Source organism: Nanorana parkeri, unplaced genomic scaffold (assembly GCF_000935625.1).
Source record: "Nanorana parkeri isolate BGI_ZX_2015 unplaced genomic scaffold, ASM93562v1 scaffold222, whole genome shotgun sequence".
Lineage (NCBI taxonomy): Eukaryota > Metazoa > Chordata > Amphibia > Anura > Dicroglossidae > Nanorana > Nanorana parkeri.
Window position 1 is genome coordinate 1,175,912 of NW_017306490.1, and position 22,769 is coordinate 1,198,680.

Here is a 22,769-nt window from a genome sequence, read left to right on the forward strand (position 1 = left end):
TGGGCCAGCTATAAGCAAAAGGTTGTTTTTTCTTTAGCATTTTCATTGACTTGCATTATTAGCGCCATCGTAGCCAGGAGCCTAAAAAGTTGCAGCGGAGATTTTCATTACTGCAAAATGATTCTAGTAAGTATTCATATGTACATTCATGGATACTTACATTAATGTTGACAAAGCTTTGCCAAAAGCTTGTTGTGAAAGGGTAAACTAATGTATAAGACCCTAGAGATTTGAGCCGGTGGCTGAAGGTGGATAGACAGTGGCTTTTACTCATAATGGTGATTAGCCTTTTAAGAAATGTAAGGAAAAGAGACTGTATGAAGTTATGTAGCAGCAATAAAGTAATATTAACCCCTTCATGACTGAAGACTTTTTTTCCCCCAATTTTTTGCGCCCATGTTATATTCCACATTTTAGGCTTGAAAGTTACTTAAAACCCCAAAACATTATATATTTTCTGAGAGCCAAGACCCTATAGAATAAAATGTTGGCAGTTGCAAATTTTTACGTTGTACGATATAAGCGCACCTCCTTATCAAACCCCAAAACGTAGTGTAAAATGTACTTAAATGCCCCAAAATACAATAAAATACCAATTTTTTATAAAATATAAAAGATGAGGTTACATCAAGTAAATAGATACCCAACATGCCTAGATTAAAAATTGTGTGCGTCCGTGAAATGGCGACAAACTTCAGTACCCCAAAAAGTCTATAGACGACTTTTTAAAAGCCCAACAGGTCATCTGTTTAGAGATACCCAAAAATACTGGCCTTAGAATTATTGTTCTCACTCCGGTGTGCGCGGCGATACCCAACATGTGTAGCGCGTTCGTCGTTTTCATACATAGGCACACCCGATGCATGTTTACGCGGCGACGAGCATGCTCTCGGGGGCAGAGGACTTTAAAAAAAATGTTATATTATTTTTAGATTTTTTAAATTTAATTTTAAAAACTGTTTTTTGTTTTTTTTTACTTTACTTTGATTGCTATCACATAGGGGGGCTTACAAGCCCCCCCATGTGATAGCAGATGGTAGTTACAGGTACTCTTTAAGGTGATGCTGGGGTCCAAAAAACCCCAAGTATCACCTTTACACTAGAAATAAGCTATTGAAGTGCAGATCGGTAAGGTATCCAATAACTCATCCAACGTTATTTTTTTTCTGTGATTTGTCCCTTTTTAAAGAAACTGTATTTTGACTGGTCTTGCAGAGTGCTGGAGACAGTTAGAAAGCAGAGGTAGGAGAGGCTCCTGCCCTAGCTGCACCCCGCCACAGTGTAGGAGGTGGGTGACTCTCCTGCCTCTGGGTCGGGCCAGCCCTGCTACACAGTACTAGATGTAATAAGCCATAACATATAAAAGAAAGCTGTATTTAGAGAAACATGTAATTCAGCTGCTGATCTCTCATTCTGGAAATGTGAGTTTCCTGGATGGCATGCTAATTTTCCAGAGCACAGTTCCACACAGACTCCAGACTCCACTCCCAGGTTATATAATGAGAGCCTTTAGCTAAGATAGGCTTTTTTTGTATTTTACATTTCCTGGTGAGCAGAGGGCTCTATCCATTCTCTAAAGTGAGTCAGCAGGTTCCCTTCAAGGCTCCAGCATCACACAGCTATGCAAAACCTTTCCAGTAGCAGTAGGGCTATGTGGCGTCTCAGGATGCTGTGCGGGGTCTAAACAGGGCTATACGGCATCTCAGAAGGTTGTGCGGGGTCCGGCCAGGGCTGTGCGGGGTCTGGCCAGGGCTGTGTGCCCTCTCACCAGGGCTGCGTGCTGTTTCAGCAAAGCTGTGTGCGGGGTCTGACCAGGGCTGCGTGCAGTCTCAACAAGGCTGCATGCGGGTCTCACCAGAGCTGAGCACGTTCTCACCAGGGCTGTGTGCTGGTCCCCCCAGGGCTGTGTGTGGGTCTAACCAGGGCTGCGTGTGGTCTCCCCAGGGCTGGGAGGTCTTACCAGGGCTGTGTGTGGGTCTCACCAGGGCTAAGCACAGTTTCACCAGGGCTGAGCGCGGTCTCAACAGGGCTGCGTACAGATCTCACCAGGGCTCTGCGGTCTCACCAGGGCTCCATGCGGGTCACGCCAGGGCTGCATGCGGTCTCACCAAGGCTGTGTGCAATCTCACTGGGGCTCTGTGCAGTCTCACCAGAGCTGCGTGCGGGTCTCCACAGGGCTGTGCGGGAGGCGGGTCTCACCATGGCTGTTCTAGCTGGTGTGGTGGTGGGTCTCCCCTTATGGTAGCCGAAGTCAGTAAAAAATTTAAAGGGCCGGTATTGGCTTTAAGTATCTGGGCATTTTCACGAGTACTTGTGATAATGCCCAGTATCGGGACCTATATCGATACTACTATCGGTATCAGTTCATCTCTAATAATTTTCCTTCAAATAACTGGTCTGGGAATATCTGTCGGCTCCTCCTTACCCTCCTCCACAGCCATAAACGTGCATGCTTGGTTGATCCATGCCTGAAAAAACTTTCACAAGAAAGATCTTTCAGTTGTTGGAATTTGCCAACTCATCTGACAATGAGTAGCTAAAATTATATACATTTTGTGATTAATTATATTCCCTCACAGTAACTGCATTACTACCACTTTAATCCAAACTACAAGCAAATATAAAAGATACACATTTTTGCATGTACATGGCATGACATATGGTAATGTAAAACCATGCGTTCTGGTGCACTGTGTTGGTCTTGTCAGATTTTAGGTTGATTGTGGTGCATTGGCAGCCCTTTCAAATGATTAAGCTGCTTTAACACAATGCCTGTTAATGTGTGACATAACACACATTATCATGTACTGTATATTAACACAAAAGCAACACAGAGCGCCTCCATAGTGTAAAACTTTTATTTGATGAGTACAACACGCAAGTGAAAATGTACTTACACGAAAGCCAATGATCATAAGCGTAAAAGGAAACGATAAAATATAAAATCTCCAGCAGGGGAAGTCTGAGGGGATCTCCAAATCAGCGTCCTCTGCTCCCGTATGTTTTTTAAAAAGGTCTACGCGTTTCAGGGGCACGCCCCCTTCATCAGAACCTGAGGTACCTGAGGTTTCCTTTTACGCTTATGATCATTGGCTTTCGTGTAAGTACATTTTCACTTGCGTGTTGTACTCATCAAATAAAAGTTTTACACTATGGAGGCGCTCTGTGTTGCTTTTGTTTCCCAGATCGATGGTCGTTGTTGACTGGTGGGAGCTGCCTCTATGGTGTACCAATGAACTTTACAGCCGGATTTCTCTGCAAACCGGGGGGCGCCGGTATTGCTTTTTTCAGTATATTAACACACTGCAAAGGTGTGTAGGGGCCCTTAATCAGCTACTACAGTTGTGTGAATCATATACAGTATGTCACTAACTAAATTATGTCAGTTTACTCCACCTTGAATACCATTTTATCTGTGGGATGATCAGCTGTCATTTTGGATGCTAACTGATATTCCAAAGCTCATATAACAGTTACAATCTTCTTTTTTTTCTCTCAGCTTGTGTTGTTCTTAACCAAAACCTACAGATTAAAGAACATAGTCCTGTGGGCACTGTTGTAACAGAGATAGAACTTGGAGAGGGCTACACCGTGGAATTGGAAGAAGAGGACACCTTTAAATTGAATGGATCATCTTTGGTAATAGGTCGAGATGTGAACTTTGAGGTAAGACTCTTCCTTAATTTTGTAAGAATTTCTGGTATCCTAAAATAAATGTTTTGCAGTCTTCTGCCCAGTATCTCTAACATACAGTTAGTAGGTTATCTTTATTTAGTCTGTCATCAAGCTAAAACCCAGCTATTATTCATTAGAATTGGATAGAGTTGAAAAGGAAAAGCATCTGTCAGGTTTTTATTGCTGTAGACAAATTCATCCAATCCCTAGTAAATCCCAAAAATAAAAAAAATAATTTTAAAATAATGCCACATTCGTGTGTTCAAATGTTGTTTTGCACTTGAAATAATAAAACTTGTTTAATATACTTTAAGATAGAGCGGGAGAAAATGAAAAGAAAAAGTGAACTGAAGTCAGTGAACTTTTTGGGTTGGTTTTAATTATTTTAAACCAAATATTTAATTATTATCAATAAGTATATCACAAATTGGAGACACCCTATAGAAGTGCATTAGGACATTAGACCACTCAATCCTATTATTTCAGTGCAAGGTGGAGGCTAAATCGCCCATTGTCCTTTTTTTACAATTCTCAATGACTGTGATTGCAAGCTCTTTGCACCTCCCACCACCCCTTGTGGTGGAAGCTCATTAGCATCTATGGCTGCATATTGGCTTCATCTTGGATGGAGCTATTAGCTGAAGGGAAATCTCAGTACCTGAGTCACCCAAAGGTGCCAACCGGAAATGAAAACTGATTAGAAAGTTCACAGAAATAGGAATGTAGAAATTATTTTTGTCACTTGAATCCTGTAAACTCTCATGTTGAAATTGTGTCAAATGTTTTTGTAGAGTCAGTTCAATCAGAAGTGATATTTCAGTTTTGGATTAACATGATGAAGAAAACATTATGAACGGGGACAGACAAAAATACAAATACTTTTATTAGTAAAATAGGGAAAGATTAGAAACTTTGTTGGGTTTTTGTTGCTGTCTGTGGTCCAGTTAAATAGATTTTCTTACTTCCTGTAAGGTTACTGGGGCTGGAAGTAAGAAGAAATGTCCCCAATGGGGGCACAGGCAGCAATAAAAACCTCAAAGAGGTACTAATTCATCCTTGCCGCATCCAGAGCACCAAAAATGTATAAGGTACAAGTAAAGATTCTTGACAAAGATTTGTGACAATGCCATGCACCTGTTTTCATCCCACTGCAGTGGAAGCAGGCACAGCTTTCATGAGAGTGACAACACTGCTCCAAATTCAGGAGTAGTGCAGCATTATTGCCGTACCATCACAGGAAGCTGCATTAGGTGGACTTCACTGGCATGATCAACAGGTATTTGGGGGCCTTTGCAGGGACACAAAGAGACAAAATTAAGTGTTGCAGTAAATATTTTTAATGGGAGGCCATAGTTCTACTTTAATAAAATATGGAGTAAAGTTCATGCTATTAACAAACCTTACATTTAAAAATAATATGACTTCCTTCCACTGTCATTGTAGTGCTGTATTACTTACATTTGGTTTGACAAACTGGTTTGTAAGAAATTTAAATGAGGTTAAGTTGTGTTATGTGTTACATGTTTGTGAAAATATATAGCAGATGAAAGCAATAGGTTGGTGTACTAAATGAGTATAGCCTGGTCACTAAGGAAAGAAAATAGTCAATTTGCAAAGTCATTTTTATTTAGCTTAGTAAATGAGATGAAGCTGCGCATCCAATCATGCGCAAGCAAAAAAAAATATTTTTTCATTTCCTTGCACATGATTACGTTTTTTTGCAAACTGAATTTTTACCACATTCACAAAGATAAGTGGAAATTTCTTAGCATAGTAAGCATGATCTACTCTTTTAGTAAATCAACCTTATTGAATTCATGTTTACAAAAATCTTGGTGTTTGTTAAAATTGTGCTCTTTTAATTTTTTACTTTAGGTAGAACAAGTGTTAAGAGCTATACTGATATGCAGACTCAATGGAATTTATGTGAGTATAAAGATATTTATTACCCTCTCCAAAAATATAATAGCTTGTACACTGTATACTGAGCTTTATGATTAAGCATTTGCATGTGGTGCAAAATGCATCAAGGCGCTCCATGACTGCTAACGGTTTCGTATCTTAAGATTTAATTATAAACCTCCCATTTTCTTCCATTGTTTGGTGGACCTACTTTGTCTTCTTCTGGATATTGTACGCTGTTCTAAAGAATGTCTTACCACAGTGTGTCCTCCACTATTTAGGGGCCCATCTCTTCTCCACCCTGTCACTGTTTTTTTATATCTCTACAGAGGCTACACTTGTTGGTGGATCCAGGAATCAGGTGAGTATTAGGCGAAAAAAAAAGTTTGATTTTATTTCTATTATATTTTATTTCTATTCTTAGTTCTATAATGGTATTGTAGTACTTTCAGGTGGAATACAGCTTCATAAGATATCAGCTAGGGAACTACAAGTCCCAGCATGCCCTCATTGCCCCTGTACGCCCATAACTCTGGTTACGCCACTGCGTCTGGTATACCTATGCTCAAATCCTAAGACTCTATGCAACCACAGACCCCCAGGCTCGCTATCCATTAATGCCCTTGCTGTATCCACATGCACCCCAATTACATGTATTTATATACCCCTAGACTTACTGCATTCTCATATTTATGAGTTAATTTACTGTAATGCTTAGATACTTACTATACCCATAGAGTTGAGCACCTGTGGCCTCATGCTTATACTAACTCTTCAAGCATGTGGAATGATAAGCAACAAGATATATTGGGTGCTGCCATGGAGACATGTACCAATGCAAAAATAAATGTTACAAAATCCATTCAGCTGGCTTTTTATGTGTCTTTGAAGGTGACATGATTTTATGAAACAAATAAGGTCATTTTGAAATAAATTAATGGCAGTAGTACTATCAAGGAAGAACTGGAGCTGGAAGGACATTTTGCAACTAATTAGGTAAATTGGCAACAGGTCAGTAACATTATTGGGTATAAAAAGAGCATCTTAAGGTGCCCATACACCTTACAATTATCGTAAGATAATCGTATGCGATGTAGTGGGCAGTGTACAACCGCAAATACTTTACAATCGTACGACTTTTGACTTTCAAGCATGTTTGAAAACTTTGGTCGATTGTACGATTTTCGCAAGGTTAGTGGCGTTTCTGTACGTTAAAAAACGTACGATCTACACTGCTCATGCGCAAACGAAAATACGTGCGCTCGATTACCGCAATTCGTCCAGGTGCTTTTCTTTAATGACGGCTAATTGAACCTTGCGATAATCGGAGCATGATGGGGCTGCCGTACGACAATTGTACGACGGTTCGATCATCGGATGAAAAGTTTTGTCCGATAATCGTAAGGTGTATGTCCACCTTTAGAGAGTAAAGATGAGCAGAGGTTCACCAGTCTGTGAAAAGCTGCATTTAAAAATTGTCGAACAATTTCAGAATAATGTTCCTCAACATAAAATTGCAAAGACTTTAAATATATCACCATCCACGGTACATAATATCATCAAAAGATTCATAGAATCTGGAGAAATCTCTGTGCGCAAGGGACAAAGCCAAAATGTAATATTGGATGCCGGTGATCTTCGGGCCCTCAGGCGGCACTGCACTAAAACAGGCATGATTCTGTGATGTACATCAGGAATACTTCTAAAAATCACTGTCTGTGAACACAGTTCACTGTGCCATCCAAAAATGTAAGTTAGAGCTCTATCTTGCAAAGAAGAAGCTAGATCTGAAAATGATTCAGAAACGCAGCCGTCTTCTCTGGGCCAAAGCTCATTTAAAATGGTCTGTCGCAAAGTGAAAAACTGTTCTGTGGTCTCACTAATGGGCTCTGCGTCCTCTGGACTAAAGACTGAGTTCAAAAGTCTGCATCTCTGGTGGTATGGGGGTGCATTAGTGTGTATGGAATGGGCAGCTTGCACACCTGGAAAGGCACCATTAATGATGATATACATATACAGATTTTAGAGCAGCATATCCTCCTATCCAGGCAGTATTTTTTTCATGGAAGGCCTTGCATACAGATGTTCCTCACTTACCGACTTACCTGTTTTGCGACCACTCGCACTTACGACGGACCGCCGATCGACCTCCGACCTTCCGCGTCAGCGTCAGTGCGACGGGTCGCCGGCGGAAGTGACATCCCCCGATCTTCACTGCAGGTCTCGGTAAGTATTTCCATTGCCGGATGTACAGTACACTGTTCGGTACTGTACATCGGCAACGCTATACAGTACTGTACTAATGCAGTATAGTACTGTATAGAGTTCCTCACTTAACGACCAATCCGTTTAACGACCTGGTCGTGGGAACGGAACTCGGTCGTTAAGTGAGGAATACCTGTATTTCATTAGGACAATGCAAAACTGCATACTGCATCTATGACAACAGCATGGCTTCATGATAGAAGAGTCCGGGTGCTTAACTGGTCTCCCTCCAGTCCAGACCTTTCACCAAGTGAAAATATTTGGGGCATCTTGAAATGAAAAATACGACAAAGAAGACTCAGGACTGCTGAGCAGTTAGCATTCTATATCAGGCATGAATGGGACAAAATTACTCTCCAAAAACTCCAGCAACTGGTCTCCTTAGTTCCCAGATGTTTACAGAGTGTTGTTAAAAGATGCTACACCATGGTAAACATGGCCCTATCCCAACTATTTTAAGACGTGTTGCCATCAATTTCAAAATGACCTTTTTTTTTAACTTAGAATGCTCCATTTTCTCAGTTTAAATTTGATATGTTTTCTATTTTCTATTGTGAATAAAATATGGGTTTAAGAGATTTGCAAATCATTGCATTCTATTTTTTATGTAGATTTTACACAGCGTCCCAACTTGTTTGGAGTTAGGGTTGTACACTGTGGGCCATTATTATTTTTTATAGGGGGGTTCTTAAAGGATTTTGTTCTATGGTGTTGTCATTTTAATTTACATTCTAATTTTTTTTTTGTGAATGAATAACACTAGGGATACATAGTACTATGTACCCCATATTCATTCATGTAGTAATGAGGGTTGGATATCTGGGTGCCCCCTTATTTTAAAAAGGGGTTTTCAGATTTTTATTGGTCCCCCTTGCAGACCCCACATCCACTAGGTCAGGGATATGGGCATTAGGATCTTGTCCTCATTAACATGGAGACAAGGTGCCCTTTGCAAGGAGCCCTCCCAATGTGTAGGGTAAATAGCCTGGTATGGTTCGGGGAAGGGGGAGCACAAGTTCACTGCCCCTCACCTTTCCTGGCCAGCCAGGCTGCCTGCTTGAATAAGGGTCTGATATGAATTTTGAGGGGGAACCCATCTCACTTTTTCCTACAGTACACCAATGGACAGTACACCAATGTACAACAATGCTTACTGTCCCTTTAAGAAAAAAATTGGTGTGAGATCCCCTTCAAAATTAATTCCAGACCCTTATCCAGTGGATAAGGGTCTGGTTTGGCAAACTTTCTACATATGGACAGTTTGCCCCTTCGCAGAGCAGTGAACAGGTTGAGTTCAGGTCAAACTCATGGTCAGCCTGAGCCAGAAGCTAAACTCTGGTCCTATAACTTTACATGCTGACCCGGGCCACAGCAGCATTGGACTCCATGTCCGTTCCCTCCCTAGTAGGTTAATAAATTGTGGTTTATTGTAGAGTGGTGATATGAGCTGTTTGCTTTGTATTTAGTGTTTTTAATTGGTGTTGTGTGTAATCAGGCAGTCAAGAAGATGTCTTTTCAGGGATTCTTTTTACGGATGTACTGATGTACTTAACTTGGATTGTGGACTTTTGTTTTCATGAATAAAGTTCTATATATGATTAGTATGCTTTTTCATTAGACATGTGCAATTCGTTTCAGAAATTCAGACATTGGGATGCATCAGACGTTTGAGCAGGAAAGGAGGGGGGGGATAAGCGTGTGACCACCAGCCCTGGGCACCATACCAGGCCACATGGCCCTCCATGTGGCGAGGGTACTCCCTGGAAAAGCTCCTTGTCCCCATGTCAATGGGCCTTTTCCCCAAATCCCTGGTGCGTTGGTTGTGGGGGTCTGCATGCAGGGGTGCCACGTACCTGATTGGAGACTGAATGTGTAAGGAGGCCTCCCTTGCACCTCGTGGAGTTGGAGACAGAGTCCAAGCAGACCGCAAGTGGCACGGGTGCCAGTAGTTGTAACACCATGCAAGCTGGAGTCCAGGTGCTGATTGCAGAGCAGGGCAAGATCCGTAATCAAGGTCAAATGAGTCAAGGTCACTCCAGTCGGGCAGGCAAGGTACAAAGGGATGAAGCAGAGGCAAAGTCCAGTAACGATCCAAGGTCAGGGGCAGGCAGCAAACAAAAATGGTCAAGAACATATCTGGGTCAGAAGTCTGGCAATACAAGGCAAGGAATCGCAGGAACACAGGGGAGCTGTAGGACAATCCAGCGATTTGGAGACAGGCAGGCTGGGTTTAAATTGTGTGATCCATCAGCACATTGTGCCACTTCCTGTGTGCCAGCTTTTCACGGCTGTTCCGTGGCGTGCGTGCATGCACGCAAGTGCCCGTGTTCCAATGGTATGGAAAACGGGACTCCACGCATGCGCACTAACAGATGGTCTCTGACAAGGGGGGCTTACCTGAATCTGGGTGTCCCGGTTTCATAAAGGGGGCAACTCATTCCCCTCATGAATGAGTAAGGTGTAGTTGTTACCCGTACTCAATCACCATATAAAAACACTCAAATTGTAAATAAACACACCACACCATAAACGAAAGTCCTTTATTTGGAAAAAAAAAAAAGGTTTTTGACAAGTCTTTTATTAAAAAAAACAAAAACAAACACAAGGTGTACATCGATGTAATCCAAAGGTCAATCACATCATCCAGCGCTGTCGATCCATATCGAACACAATGGACGACGCCCACCGACCCATCCGATCCCAACGAACACTGCCACAAAATAACAGCTCTGACCCAAATGTCAACAAAGGGGTGGAGTGAGTCGTGACATCATGGGACTTGCTCCACCCATTTGATGACATTCGGGAGCAGGACTGTCACTAGTAATTCTGCTCTCAAATGCTATTCAGAAGCAGAGCTATCATAATGAGTCATTGACGTAGATCAACCCACTATCATAATGAGTCATTGATGTTGATCCACCCACTATCACTAGGAGTCATTGACGTGGATCCATCCATAAAAATAAAAAAAAGTTTGTCTTCAGCTGCACTTTAAATACAGAGTTCACATACATGGGCCTCAGAAATATAACCACAGCAGTTCTATACTAACACGGCCAATTGATTTTATTAAAGCAAAGCTCTCAAGAAAGATAGGGGGTTTGAAAATACTTTGCCTACCTCACTGTAGGTGTGTGTGCTCCTTCAAATTATGAACGGCTACGGGCCAGATGGTGGTAGAGCACCGCTGGCTCACGGCGGAGGAGGGTGATGCTGCTGTGGTGACAGAGGCTGTGCTGCTGGGGTCGTATGCAGCTCTTACGGGGTTGGTTTATAGGGGAGTGGGGGCGCCATATCCCCTGACAGCCTCTATGGAGGCAACTCTTAGGGCTTGGGACGAGGTGTGTAAAATCCTGTACCCAGGGGGTGCTCCATTATCGCCACATGCTCCCTTGTGGAACAACCCAAGACTGAAAACTAGACCTCATCATCTTGTAGTTTACACCTCAATATCCGGCCTCGCCATGGGGGGGAGAGATAATTACGGGAGACTGTTAGACTCATTGTGTTTATCCGGGCACTCAGCCTCCCCTGTTGTGGGGAATATTTTAATATTTAATGTTTAATTGTTAATCAGTTTGTAATGTTTTACTATAATAGATGTTGTAGAACTCATGTTAATATGTGTTTAAATTTGTTGGAATTTTAGCAATCCAGAGTGCTTCATATCGTAACGGTAATTAATATAAATGACAATCCACCAATCTTCAAGCAGACTGTTTACACATTCATTATCTCAGAGGTATGTAATTAAAAATGGTTGAGTTGTTTCATTTATATGTTAAATTTAAAAAAAACACTCCTTTAATAGTATAAGTTCACATTTAAATGTACACTCCTGTCTAAATGTAGTGTTAGGCCTCATTCACATGGACAGGAGACTCCATCATCCTTTGAAAAGCGATCCATTTAAAAAAAAAAATCCCAATGGGGACATTGTATTGCAATACTGCACCACAACCACATACGCAGCCAGTTGTGGAGCAGTCCCATTCTTTGCAATGATTGCGTTTTTGCCGTGATGCAAAGCATTGTGGCCATGGCTATGTATATAGAACTGTTTGGTTGCACTGCTGACTTTGCAGCAGGCGACTAGGAAACGGTAAAACTGATCGACTGCCTGGTTTTAGCACCCCATTGCCGCTTGTGTGAACAATGCCTTGTCGGGTATTAGAATCATATTATGATTTATAATTAATTTGTGTCTCCACCTACTTTTATCATAAGTAGTAGTACTTTTATCATAAGTAGTACATATTTATGAATGATAAAATATAATATTAATACCCGATTGTCAGGAGATAGTGAGCTCGTCCTCTGTCTGGGTTGATCAAAGAAAGCAAAATAACTTTGTAAAATAATCAAAGATATAGAAAATATAACAATAAATGTACTTTCTACAGGGGATTATTTTACAACGATTTAACCCCTTAAGGACCCATGACGGGATTATTCCGTCATGGGTCCTTAAGGGGTTTTTAAACAGACTCCCGGAGGCTGTCAGCTTTAGAAGTGATTCTGCCTACTCAGCTGCTGCCAGATTCCTTCTACGGGTCGGTAAATTGTGTGCCCCCCACCCCCACCCCGCCTGACAACCTCGCTGTGTCGGAAGCTGGAGAAGAGAGCCGCGAACATCCGTCCCAGATCTCCTCCCTGTTCTATGAGACCGGCAGCGCTGCACATTGCATCACTTCTGGTCCCTGAGCTGTCATTGCTCGGCTCCTGAAGCCGAGCAATAAGCTATTAAAGTGTGATCTGCACTTCAATAGCTTACTTAAAGTGGAAAGGTGACACTAGGGGTCTTTTGGACCCCCAGTATCACCTCAAGGAGGACCTGTCACCACCAATATGCTATCACATAGGGGGGCTTGTAAGTCCTTTAAAAGCCCCTACATGTCATATTATATATTATAGGTAAATAGATATATACACTTTGTCTGATCTAAGTCATAATACAGAAGTATAGTTCTATGTGTTAATAGGGACTAGTGTGTGTCATTCTTCTAGTGTTCCTTGGGCTGGTATATCAATGATCTGATTCATTTTAACATTTCCAATGTTTACCCCATATTATATTGAATACAAGTAAAACAATTTTCTTTACACCTTGACTATTCATTTTCATGTAACATTTATTGTATTGACACATTTCTTGTTATCCCATGAAGGCGAAACATAAAAGCCTCGATCTTAATGGGAAAAAATAAAATTCCTTCAAAGCCCCATGTGGCTAGTCTACTTGCCAAACGGGCGACTAGGTTTTCCCAGGATAACATCACTTTATTATATCTAAAAAGATATATGGCACTTGATTACCTTTTCCTTCTTACATTCTTGACTATTAGGTTGCTGTCATATATGTGTAATTGTTTTAAGATATCCTCTATATAGAAATACAATGAGGGGAATTTACAAAAACTGGAGCAGACAGAATCTGGAGCAGCTGTGCAGAGCAACCAATCAGCTTCTATCTTTCATTTTCAAATCTTTACTGAATACTAAAGAGAGATGCTGAATGGTGGCCATGGGCAAATGCTCCAGATTCTGTCTGCTCCAGTTTTGATAAATTCCCCTAATGTCTTCTGTAAGTTGTTCAAAATTATCTTATGCTTAAGTTTAGTTGTCAGCAGTTCGGGCCAGTGAATCACCTATGTTTTTTCCAGAAGCCATAAAATCCTGTTAGAGTTAGCCGTTCCATTTTAAAACAATACCTTGGGGATCAAATTCACGTTGTTTTCCCAGGCCACATACTGCGAATGCCTCTCCTGGTTCTATACAGATTTCTAGAACTTAATTGTTAAATTTAAAGGAGAACTATGAGGTGAGTGATTTCCACTCATCCTCAAAGTTAGAGCCGATCTGTGACAAAGAAGATGTCACAGGTCAGCTCTATCGATCGGGAAGTGAGCAGAAACATGCACCGTTCCGCTCACTTCCCAATCGTCTCCCTGCAATGAGTGGTGACTGTCAGTCACGGCTCCCTGCAGGAATTCCCCCCTCCACTATCCGATCCTCCAGCGCTGAGTGGAGGAACGAATGGGGGAGGGGGCGGGCGCAGCTGGCTCTGCGTCTAGATACCACAGACAATGCAGATTACTTGTGGTGACCAAGGTAGTTGCGCTAGGATATATGAAAAACAGATTACTTAGCATACTTAATGACCACAGTCACCACAGACAATGTGTCACTCTGTAGAGACGCCCCCGACCGCATGTGGGTGTGTGCCCCCCCCCTGCCCGAGCGCCGATGTGCCTTAATGTCACTTCAAGTGTTCTCATTTATGATACAGTCAAACACCTTTTGTAGATACAATAAGATTTCCTCTCGAGGTGGTTCCAGTTGAATCTCAACACAATGCAGGAAATGTAAGTGTTTGGCATTTGGCCTGACTCTGTGGGAAATAACGTTAGCTGAATACTCGTTTGGCAGCCATCTTGTTCACTAAAGCAGTTTGCTAAGGAACTGACAGTCTTATAGAATAAGAAAAGGAAATGACCACATCGTTTTAAATAAAATATGTGCTCACTGTTTTGATTACTTCATGTGTAGTGTTAAAGGTACGCTCCACTCACAATTGATAATGAGGCCTTGAGATACATAGGTGGTGCACAGCCTGCCTATTACAGAACCACTATAGCCAAATAAAATACTGTATTTGGGTAATTGTATGGAATAATACCTTTAATAATAGTATTCAATTCCTTTTTCTTATTTCACATGCTTATTTGTTTTTCTATCCACATTTACATTCAGGCCAAGCAGTCCAGAAAAAGTGACAGTTAGAGGGGTTGGAACTAACCATATAGCTGAATACGCGTTTGGCAGCCATCTTGTTCACTAAAGCAGTTTGCTAAGGAACTGACAGTCTTATAGAATAAGAAAAGGAAATGACCACATAGTTTTAAATAAAATATGTGCTCAGTGTTTTGATTACTTCATGTGTAGTGTTAACCCCTTCATGACTGAGCTAGTTTTCAGGTTCTGTTCATAAATGACTGACACATTTTTTACATTTTTGCTGTGTGATTCTTCCACAGCAGTAATATACTTTCTTACTAAATGTACCCACACATATTATATATTGTTTTTTAGAGGACAGATAGGGCTATATAATTATAAACACTGTTGGGGTTCTTCCAGTGGTCACCTTTTTACCATGTGGTATAAACCTTTTTCCAAAAAGAAACAAAAAACCTGCCACTGTAACCGCTTAAAAAGTGCCCGGTCCAAACCTGATCCCCTCCGAACAATCAGCTATCCTTTCAACAAAATATGACAATTTAAATTATAACCATCATTTCTAGCACAGATTAGCACCCTACATTTACATTTCCTGCTTTAGAGATAATTTGCAAAGTTCTTCCAGATCAAGTATTATTAAAGGTCCAGGTAAAGTTATTATTAAACATTAGAATCTTGCCTTGCTTAAAAAACTAAAATAACTATGCGGATAAAAATATTAATGAACAAGCTTCCATCTTGTCTGTTCTCTGATTTAATGAACTGTAGGTATTATTTAGAAGATTTTTTGATCCTGTAATTAAGTTTATTTCTGCTATACACAGTAAATAGGCCATTGGTTATATTGCTTGTCTATCTCTTTCAACTTCAAATATGTAACACATGCAATGTTTCTTAAGCTTCTGGCAGTTAACAGTCCAATTGGTAATGAAATTAATGCTGAAGATCTTGACCAGGACGTGCTCTACTATGAGCTGATCGACAATGTGGTGAGTGGCATATAATAATTAATAGATCTGTCCATGAACACTAATACCCTTGTTTCATTTTTAAATTGTATACTTTATGGCGGTGTTATTTATGCCTTCGGCTGCTGTGTGGGCTATTCTTAATAGCAGCCCTTCGGTTCGACTGAACTGAAAGGCTCCGGCGGCCGAAGAGAGCCGAAGGATCAGCCGAAGATACGGCTGGATCCTCCGGCTCTTTAGTGAATAACCCCTTAGTTATCAAAAGCATAGTTTATCCTAAACAATTGCCAAGGTTTTTTTTTAATTGTTAAATATTTGTTTTTTTGTAAACATTTGTTAAATAAAATAGTTTTCACTTTTATTTCCAACCTTTGTTGCATATCAGCACTGCTAATTCCCTCCATTTTCATTGAGGTAATTTCCTGTCTACATGTATGCACTCCAACACTGCTGCTTATTTCTCAGGGCAGGTTTCCTAATGATATCAGTGGAACATGTCTGTTTTATACCACATGTGCCGTAACTATGACCCTAAATATATGTAAGATCTGAATTGTTGTGTGGTCTTTTTCAGAATGCTACCACATTCTTTCGCCTTTCCTCTGAAACTAACCCAGTTATCTTAGTGAACAAGCGTCTGGATTATGATGATTATCCTATAGTAAATCTACTTCTCACAGCACGGGTAAGTTCATTAGAGTAAATTTAATTATCATTAATGGATCGAAAACAACAATTTTATGCCAACTAATAGAACACAAGTAGGGATGAACTCAGTCCAAACCCAGTTCGAACCTTGGCTGCTTCCGAACACTGAAACAGTTCCTCCAAACATGAAAGGAAGCTGCTCAATCAGCTGTAGTGGGGGAATTGCCCGCCCACAGCTGCACCTAAGCAAGGGGGTAGTATGCAGTGAAGTCATTGAGCTTATAGGGTCACATCACTATATTTGGTTAATGACATTGACCTAATATATCCATGTGGCCATATAAAAGCAATGATATCTGCAGGAGCATCCCAACCCTTTGTTTACATGCACCAGCAAGGAAAAAGGTAATGCCCCAGCTTGCATGTAGCTTCAGGGTTCAGAGCAGCTTAGGTTCCGTCTGAACCTCAGTTCATCCTTACTGGTCAGTAGACTTCCTCCGTTTGCATACAGACATACAATATGGTAGGTACGGTCATTCTAAATAGTGAGTGTCTTAAAGTAAGTGCTGGAATACAGGGGAAGACTGAGCTGGGAGATGGTTAGAGGGGGGCATTATAAATAATATAAAGTAGGTTGGGCTAGTGGCCCTGAGTGGAGACAATACCACATTCAGACTTTGGTTAGAGTGGAACCTGCAGTCAATGACAGCTGCTATCTGCTCTTTGTTCAGACCTGCAATCACTGGTACCTTGCAGAGGGTTCTTTGTAATGTGACCAAATGCAGAGGGCTGCAAAAGAAGGCAAAGCTGGAAGAATTTGTGAAATGTGTTGTGCTTATTTGTTAAAGAAAGCTAAATGATATGGTTATTTGTAATGCTAGCATGATATTTTATTTAGTATTTTATTTAGGTGAGACTATATCATTTTTACAGGGCAACAGTCTTCTTGTTAAGAATTTAAAATATTTACCGTATAAGGGAAAAATATACATATACAATGAATTGCTTACACCCCTAACATATGTATCTGAAAAGATGTGTTACAATAAGACATGATCTTAGAACTGTATGTAAAGACAAACCTTTATTTGTTTTGGGAAGGGTTAAAACCTCTGTCAGGTCATTAGCTATGTGTATTGCTGGGAAGATTTGCCTTTATTTTCTACTTTGGAGATGCAACAGGACGTGAAATGAAATCCCTGTTTGTCCTCTATGTCCCCACTGGAATATTTCCCCTCTATTTCTGTTTTGGTTACAACACAAAGGGGAATTTAATAAAAGCTAAGTGCCACTTTTCTAGTGGCATTGCACCTTAAAAGGTCCTGCTCCATATTAAAAAAGTAAAACCAATGACATGCTGAGGAGGTGGGGCCTGGTGGCGAAGCTTAATGACTAGTTCCCCATTAGGTCCACCTCCCTTTTGACTGACAGCAGGCAGTGGATTCTATAGACAATAGCCAACATGTTATTGCCTGCTACACTGCTGCTGGGCCCCACAGCAGTTGCATTAAAGGAGAACTATGGGGTCAGGGCTTTTCCCCATAGTTCTCCTTAGGGTAACGGGAGGACACAAACTAGCGTCCTCCCATTACCCTAAGCTCAGTATACCACGAGCTACAGCCCAGATCTGCCCAGCTGCGTGAGTGACAGCTGGCTTTGCCTATCTAGAGGCAGAGCCAGCTGTACCCGCTCCCTCCCCCGTCCGTTCCGCCAGTCAGCGCTGGCGGATCGGAGCGGGGAGGGGGGAATCCAGCCCCCCCCTGTCATGGCAGAGAGAGAGATGATTGCGAGAAGTAAAGTTTTCCCTCTCACCATCCCATTTCACTTCATTGCTGCTCCTAAATGTATGCATGTTCTAACTATCAGTACATCAATATATTTTGAGTTGCAGAACAAACATAAATAAACAGCATTTATTTCTACTATTTCAGGATAGGAAGGATCCTGGAGACAATTCTACCCTTACAGGTAACGCCAGCATAGTGGTCAACATTGCTGACGGAGACGACAAACCACCATTCTTTATGCCCTGCACTGAGATATCAACCAAAATATGTATCAACAATGGCTACACAGGAAGTGTGAACAGGACTGAAGTAGCAGTAAGTGTTACAACAGATGACATAGTGATTTTTTTAATGTCTTGTAGGAAGTTTAAGTGGCTATGGGACATCAGAAACTGAAGGAGCCACCATTATAACTGGGGACCCCCCACCCAGGTTTCCACCTGTCTTGTTTGTCAAGATTAGTAAGGTGACAAAAGTGACAAAGACCACTAAGGTGCTCAAAAGTAGTTCCAGTCAGGTAAAATAGCTCTAAACCCTAACCAGATGACATTTATGGGTCTATTCACAAAGCTGCCGAAGGATAGTTTACTATTGGCTATTGCAAATTGAAATAGCCAATAGTAATGTAGCAATGCATTTCAATGGGAAATTATTATTTTTTTTTTCTATTCTGATATCACTCCGTGTCAGAATAAAGAAAAAAAAAAGACACAGCAGTGTTTCTCTCCTGGGCGGCCGGGAGCGGGAGGCTCCCAGAGCGCCCGGGAGTTTTTTTTTTCTCGTTTTTTTTTTAGGGCAGTAGAGCCGCCGGACAATAGGAAACTATTGGGCGGAGTTAGCTGTCACTGCTAGCTCCTCACAATCGTTTTCTATTTACTTTTTTTTTACTTTTTAAACTATTTTTCTGTTCTGCTCTGTCCCTCTGAGGACCGACCAGGGCAACCAATCAGCTTTCTTCTCCCGTTTGTTCAGTTAAACTCTGAAAATGAAAGAGAGATGCTGATTGGTTACTATGGGCAACTGCTCCAGATTCTGTCTGCTCCAGTTTTTATGAATTCCCCCCACTGTGCATCATAAACAAATGTCTCTTGGCATCCTCACGTCTAATGCAGGTGAATGGACCTACATAAGACGTGATAACGCCAGAGGTCATTAGACTGCTAAAGCCCTGGCTGTGAGTCTAGCAGCCTAGAGTGAGCTGGTTGGAGTGGGGATCAGGTGAGTAAATCTGCTTTCTTTGAACCCCCTAGACAAAACAAGCACTTGTAGCCTCAATACAAGGGTACGCTTTTCTGTTTGCCTGGAGTTCTTTAAAGTTTATTTCCACTTTTACAGCCATATTTAGATAACACCTTTTTTGTATTTGTTACATGTTCCCATCCACACATCCACACAGCATAACTTTAAAAAAAAAATAATAAAAAAAAGGGTCAGGTGCTATTTTTTTTCCTCCAAAAACTTGAAATGTTTAAATTCTCTGTAATTTCAAGGAGTGCGCTTGAGCTGGATGGGGAGGTAATGCTTATCATAATTAACCATGTCTGTACTGTGCTGGCAAATCTCTATATCAGTTGTGAACTACATTTGGACACTCTCTATCCTGACAAAGGGTTAAAGATCTAGAAGCATTGTCTGCTAATGAGAGGAAATGCAGTCTGTCCCCCTTTGTCTTGGGGACAGACTCACTCACAAACTGTTCAGAATAGCCTGCAATCTGGCCAATGGCCTCCTCCAAGAAACAGCTAAAAGGCAAAAAATCTATTAAAAAAATATATATTTTTAAATATGCTGTGTGAATGGTAACACGTAGCAAACATATAGAGAGGTTTTCTCAAATGTGACTGCAAAAGTGGAAATAAACTTTACGCTGTTGCCTTAGGACATGAGCTAGGACATGTACTAGGTAACAAAACTACAACAAAAAAATCTTCTTTAATAAGCCAAAATGTTAACACAGAATGCCTAAACCACACTTTAATGATGTATGCCTATCTAAAAGTGCCCATACACCTTACTATTATCATTTGATTTTCGTCCGCAATTGCGGTTTCGTCTGATAATCAGCCAGTTGATGAAAAGTCAACAATCACAATTAGTGTACAACTGGCCAAATTTTGTCTTTCGGGCAGACTAGTAAACTTTCGTCAAAACGGATGAAAATCGATGGATTGGTGTTTGTACAACAAAAATATCAAGATGAACACTGCACAGGCGCAAACGAAAATCTGTTCTGTCGATCGACAAAATTCTGACAGTTAGTGTTGCTGATGAACGATAATCGAAAGCTATATTGGTCTGTGCATGATGGGTTATTGAAACGAAAATTGGACGAGGGTGCGATGTCGGGACAAAAAAAATGATACAATGGTTGTAAGGTGTATATGGCCACCTTTAGATATTGGTTTAGCCCATGCCTCTTAAAAAGTTGAGCCACTCTGAACTTATTATATTTCTTCAGTAGATTTTGGTGGCCTTAATTACTCTATTGGCTACTTTTATTTTTGGAGCTCCAGCTCCTGCAGAGATGTAAGAAAACATTTATTGTTAATTTACAGGATTTATATAGCGCCAACAGTTTACATTTACAAAATGGAGAGAGACAGTCAGCTACAATACAATTTCCATACCAGAGATTTAGGAGGGCCCTGCTCATGAGAGCTTACAATCTAGTAGGAAGGGCAAGTGATATAAAAGGTAATAATTGTGTGGGCTGAGCTAATGGAAGAACTAATAGGACAGTTATTATGTTGAAGCGTGATAGGCTTCCCTGAGGAGATGAGTTTTCAATGATTGCCTGATGTAAAATGTATTAATTATGTGGGAAGAGCTAATGGAAGAAGTAAAGGGACAGTTATTAGGTGGGATAGGCTTTCTTGAAGAGATGAGTTTTCAAGGATTGCCTAATGGAAAACAGAGTAGGAGATAAGTGGACAGATTGGGGTAGGGAGTTTCAGAGGATGAGAGAGGCTCTGGAGAAGTCCTGGAGAGGAGATGATAATGGAGCTGGAGAGCAGGAGGTCTTGAGAGGAGCAAAGTGGACAGTTTGGGTGATGTTTTGAGATGAGGTTGGTGATGTGCTTTGGGACAGAGTAAATGGTGTTGTATGTTGTTGTTAGTATTTTGAATGTTATTAGTTGGGCAAGTGGGAGCCAGTGGAGAGATTGGCAGAGCGGGGTGGCGGACACTGAAAAATTGGTAAGGTGGATGAGTCTGGCAGCAGCATTCATTGTAGACTGAAGGAGGGATAGCCTGTTTAGTGGCAGACCAATATGGGGGGAATTCCAAAAGTCGAGGTGAGAGATTACAAGGGAGTGAATTAGAAGCACTGTGGAGCGATTTGTTAAAAAGTGATGATTTTTGGAAATTTTACAGAGGTTTAGTTGGCAAGATTTGGATAGGGAAGCAATACGTGTTTCAACCACTGACCAGTTGGACATACCACTTTTAGGAGGACATTTCTGAGCCTTATGACTAATGAAGGATCATTATCAGTCACGTAGGTCTACTGCCCATTTCATGTAATTATTATCTTTACTGTAAACAAAAGGTTTTAACAAGGAAATGTTTGAATTTAGTATCATGTACTTTAGTTCCTTGATAACAGAGAAGAAATTATTCTTGTGCCGTTTGATGTACTTTAGACTCACTTTTACATAGCTAACCAGCCTCCACAGGTACATTAGTCATTGTGCTATAAACCAATTAGTAAACAGCTTTGATGTCAGGCATGGTATATCAGGCATGTCTGGTTAAACTTTACTTTACATTCATCTCTGACGTCTGAAATGGCATAGCATGAACTGCAATACAGGAGATAATCTCAACCATAAAATCTATAACAGAAAACACAGAAGATGATTTGCCTTTTAGATAACTGTAACAAGATACTTCGTTAAAAAAAAAATCTGTGTACAATCGTTCTTGTTGGCTAGGTAGCAGGATGCAAAAAAAAAATTAAAAACAGAATATTTCTCTACTTTAAAAATAAAACATAAAAACATCCCTAAAGTGTCAAGCCCAGTCCTTTTATATTTAGTTTTGAATAGAGTGTGAAAGGATTATATGGGCTTTGACTGCTATTTAAGACTCTGTTTGAGAAACTTACCCTTACTTCCTGACCAGCAACAAATACTTCCTGATCAGGCAACAATTTACCAGACAGGAAGTGCGGCAACACAGATAACAATAAAAACGCTTTAGTAAATCAGGGGGTAAAGCAGGGGGAGGCTATGACCCCTTGTAGATTTTTATTTCTGTCTGTTGCAGATTTTTCTTTATGCCCTATGTTGTGAAACAGGAAGTGAGAAAAAAATGCCTCTAACGGAGACCCAGGATCGAAGTAAAAACCTGGCTAACTTAAACTTAAACTTAAACTTAAATCCAAAACCTAAAGGAAAAGTTGTTAGGCTTGACTTACACTTTAACAGGAAATGATTGTGTCATCCTTCTTCTTCAAGATCTAGAATTTCAGTGCCAGGACACATAGTCATTCTCATTCCTCCCTCCCAATTGATTACTATGAAGGCGGGAGGGGGGGATTTGTTGAAAGTGGGCATAAGAGCAAGGCGTAAAGTGTATGTAAACCCTGACAAACCCTAACTTCTCTTAATTGCTCCCTTTTGGTCTGGTAAGTATACCATTAAAAAGTTTTGCTAAATCTCTTTGATTTAGCAAACAATATCTGTTGATCTGTCAGAAATCCAGAGAGCTAATAACTTCCTGTGCTCTCTGGCTCTGCTGCACTGTTATCATTTAGCGTTGTTTTCTGCTCTCTCTCTGA

The 22,769-nt window shown here is 40.8% G+C and overlaps 1 protein-coding gene across 1 annotated transcript in view; it reads left to right on the forward strand.

Annotated features, from left to right (window-relative positions):
• Positions 1-2,319: 2,319 nt before the first annotated feature.
• Positions 2,320-22,769, forward strand: part of CDHR5 (cadherin related family member 5) — a 36,138-nt gene continuing 15,688 nt past the window's right edge. Inside the window, exons 1-6 of the mRNA XM_018556032.1 lie at positions 2,320-2,356; positions 3,500-3,666; positions 11,495-11,587; positions 15,486-15,564; positions 16,115-16,239; positions 18,134-18,304. Coding sequence (XP_018411534.1) covers positions 2,320-2,356; positions 3,500-3,666; positions 11,495-11,587; positions 15,486-15,564; positions 16,115-16,239; positions 18,134-18,304 — 672 coding nt within the window. The remainder of the gene's footprint in view (positions 2,357-3,499; positions 3,667-11,494; positions 11,588-15,485; positions 15,565-16,114; positions 16,240-18,133; positions 18,305-22,769) is intronic.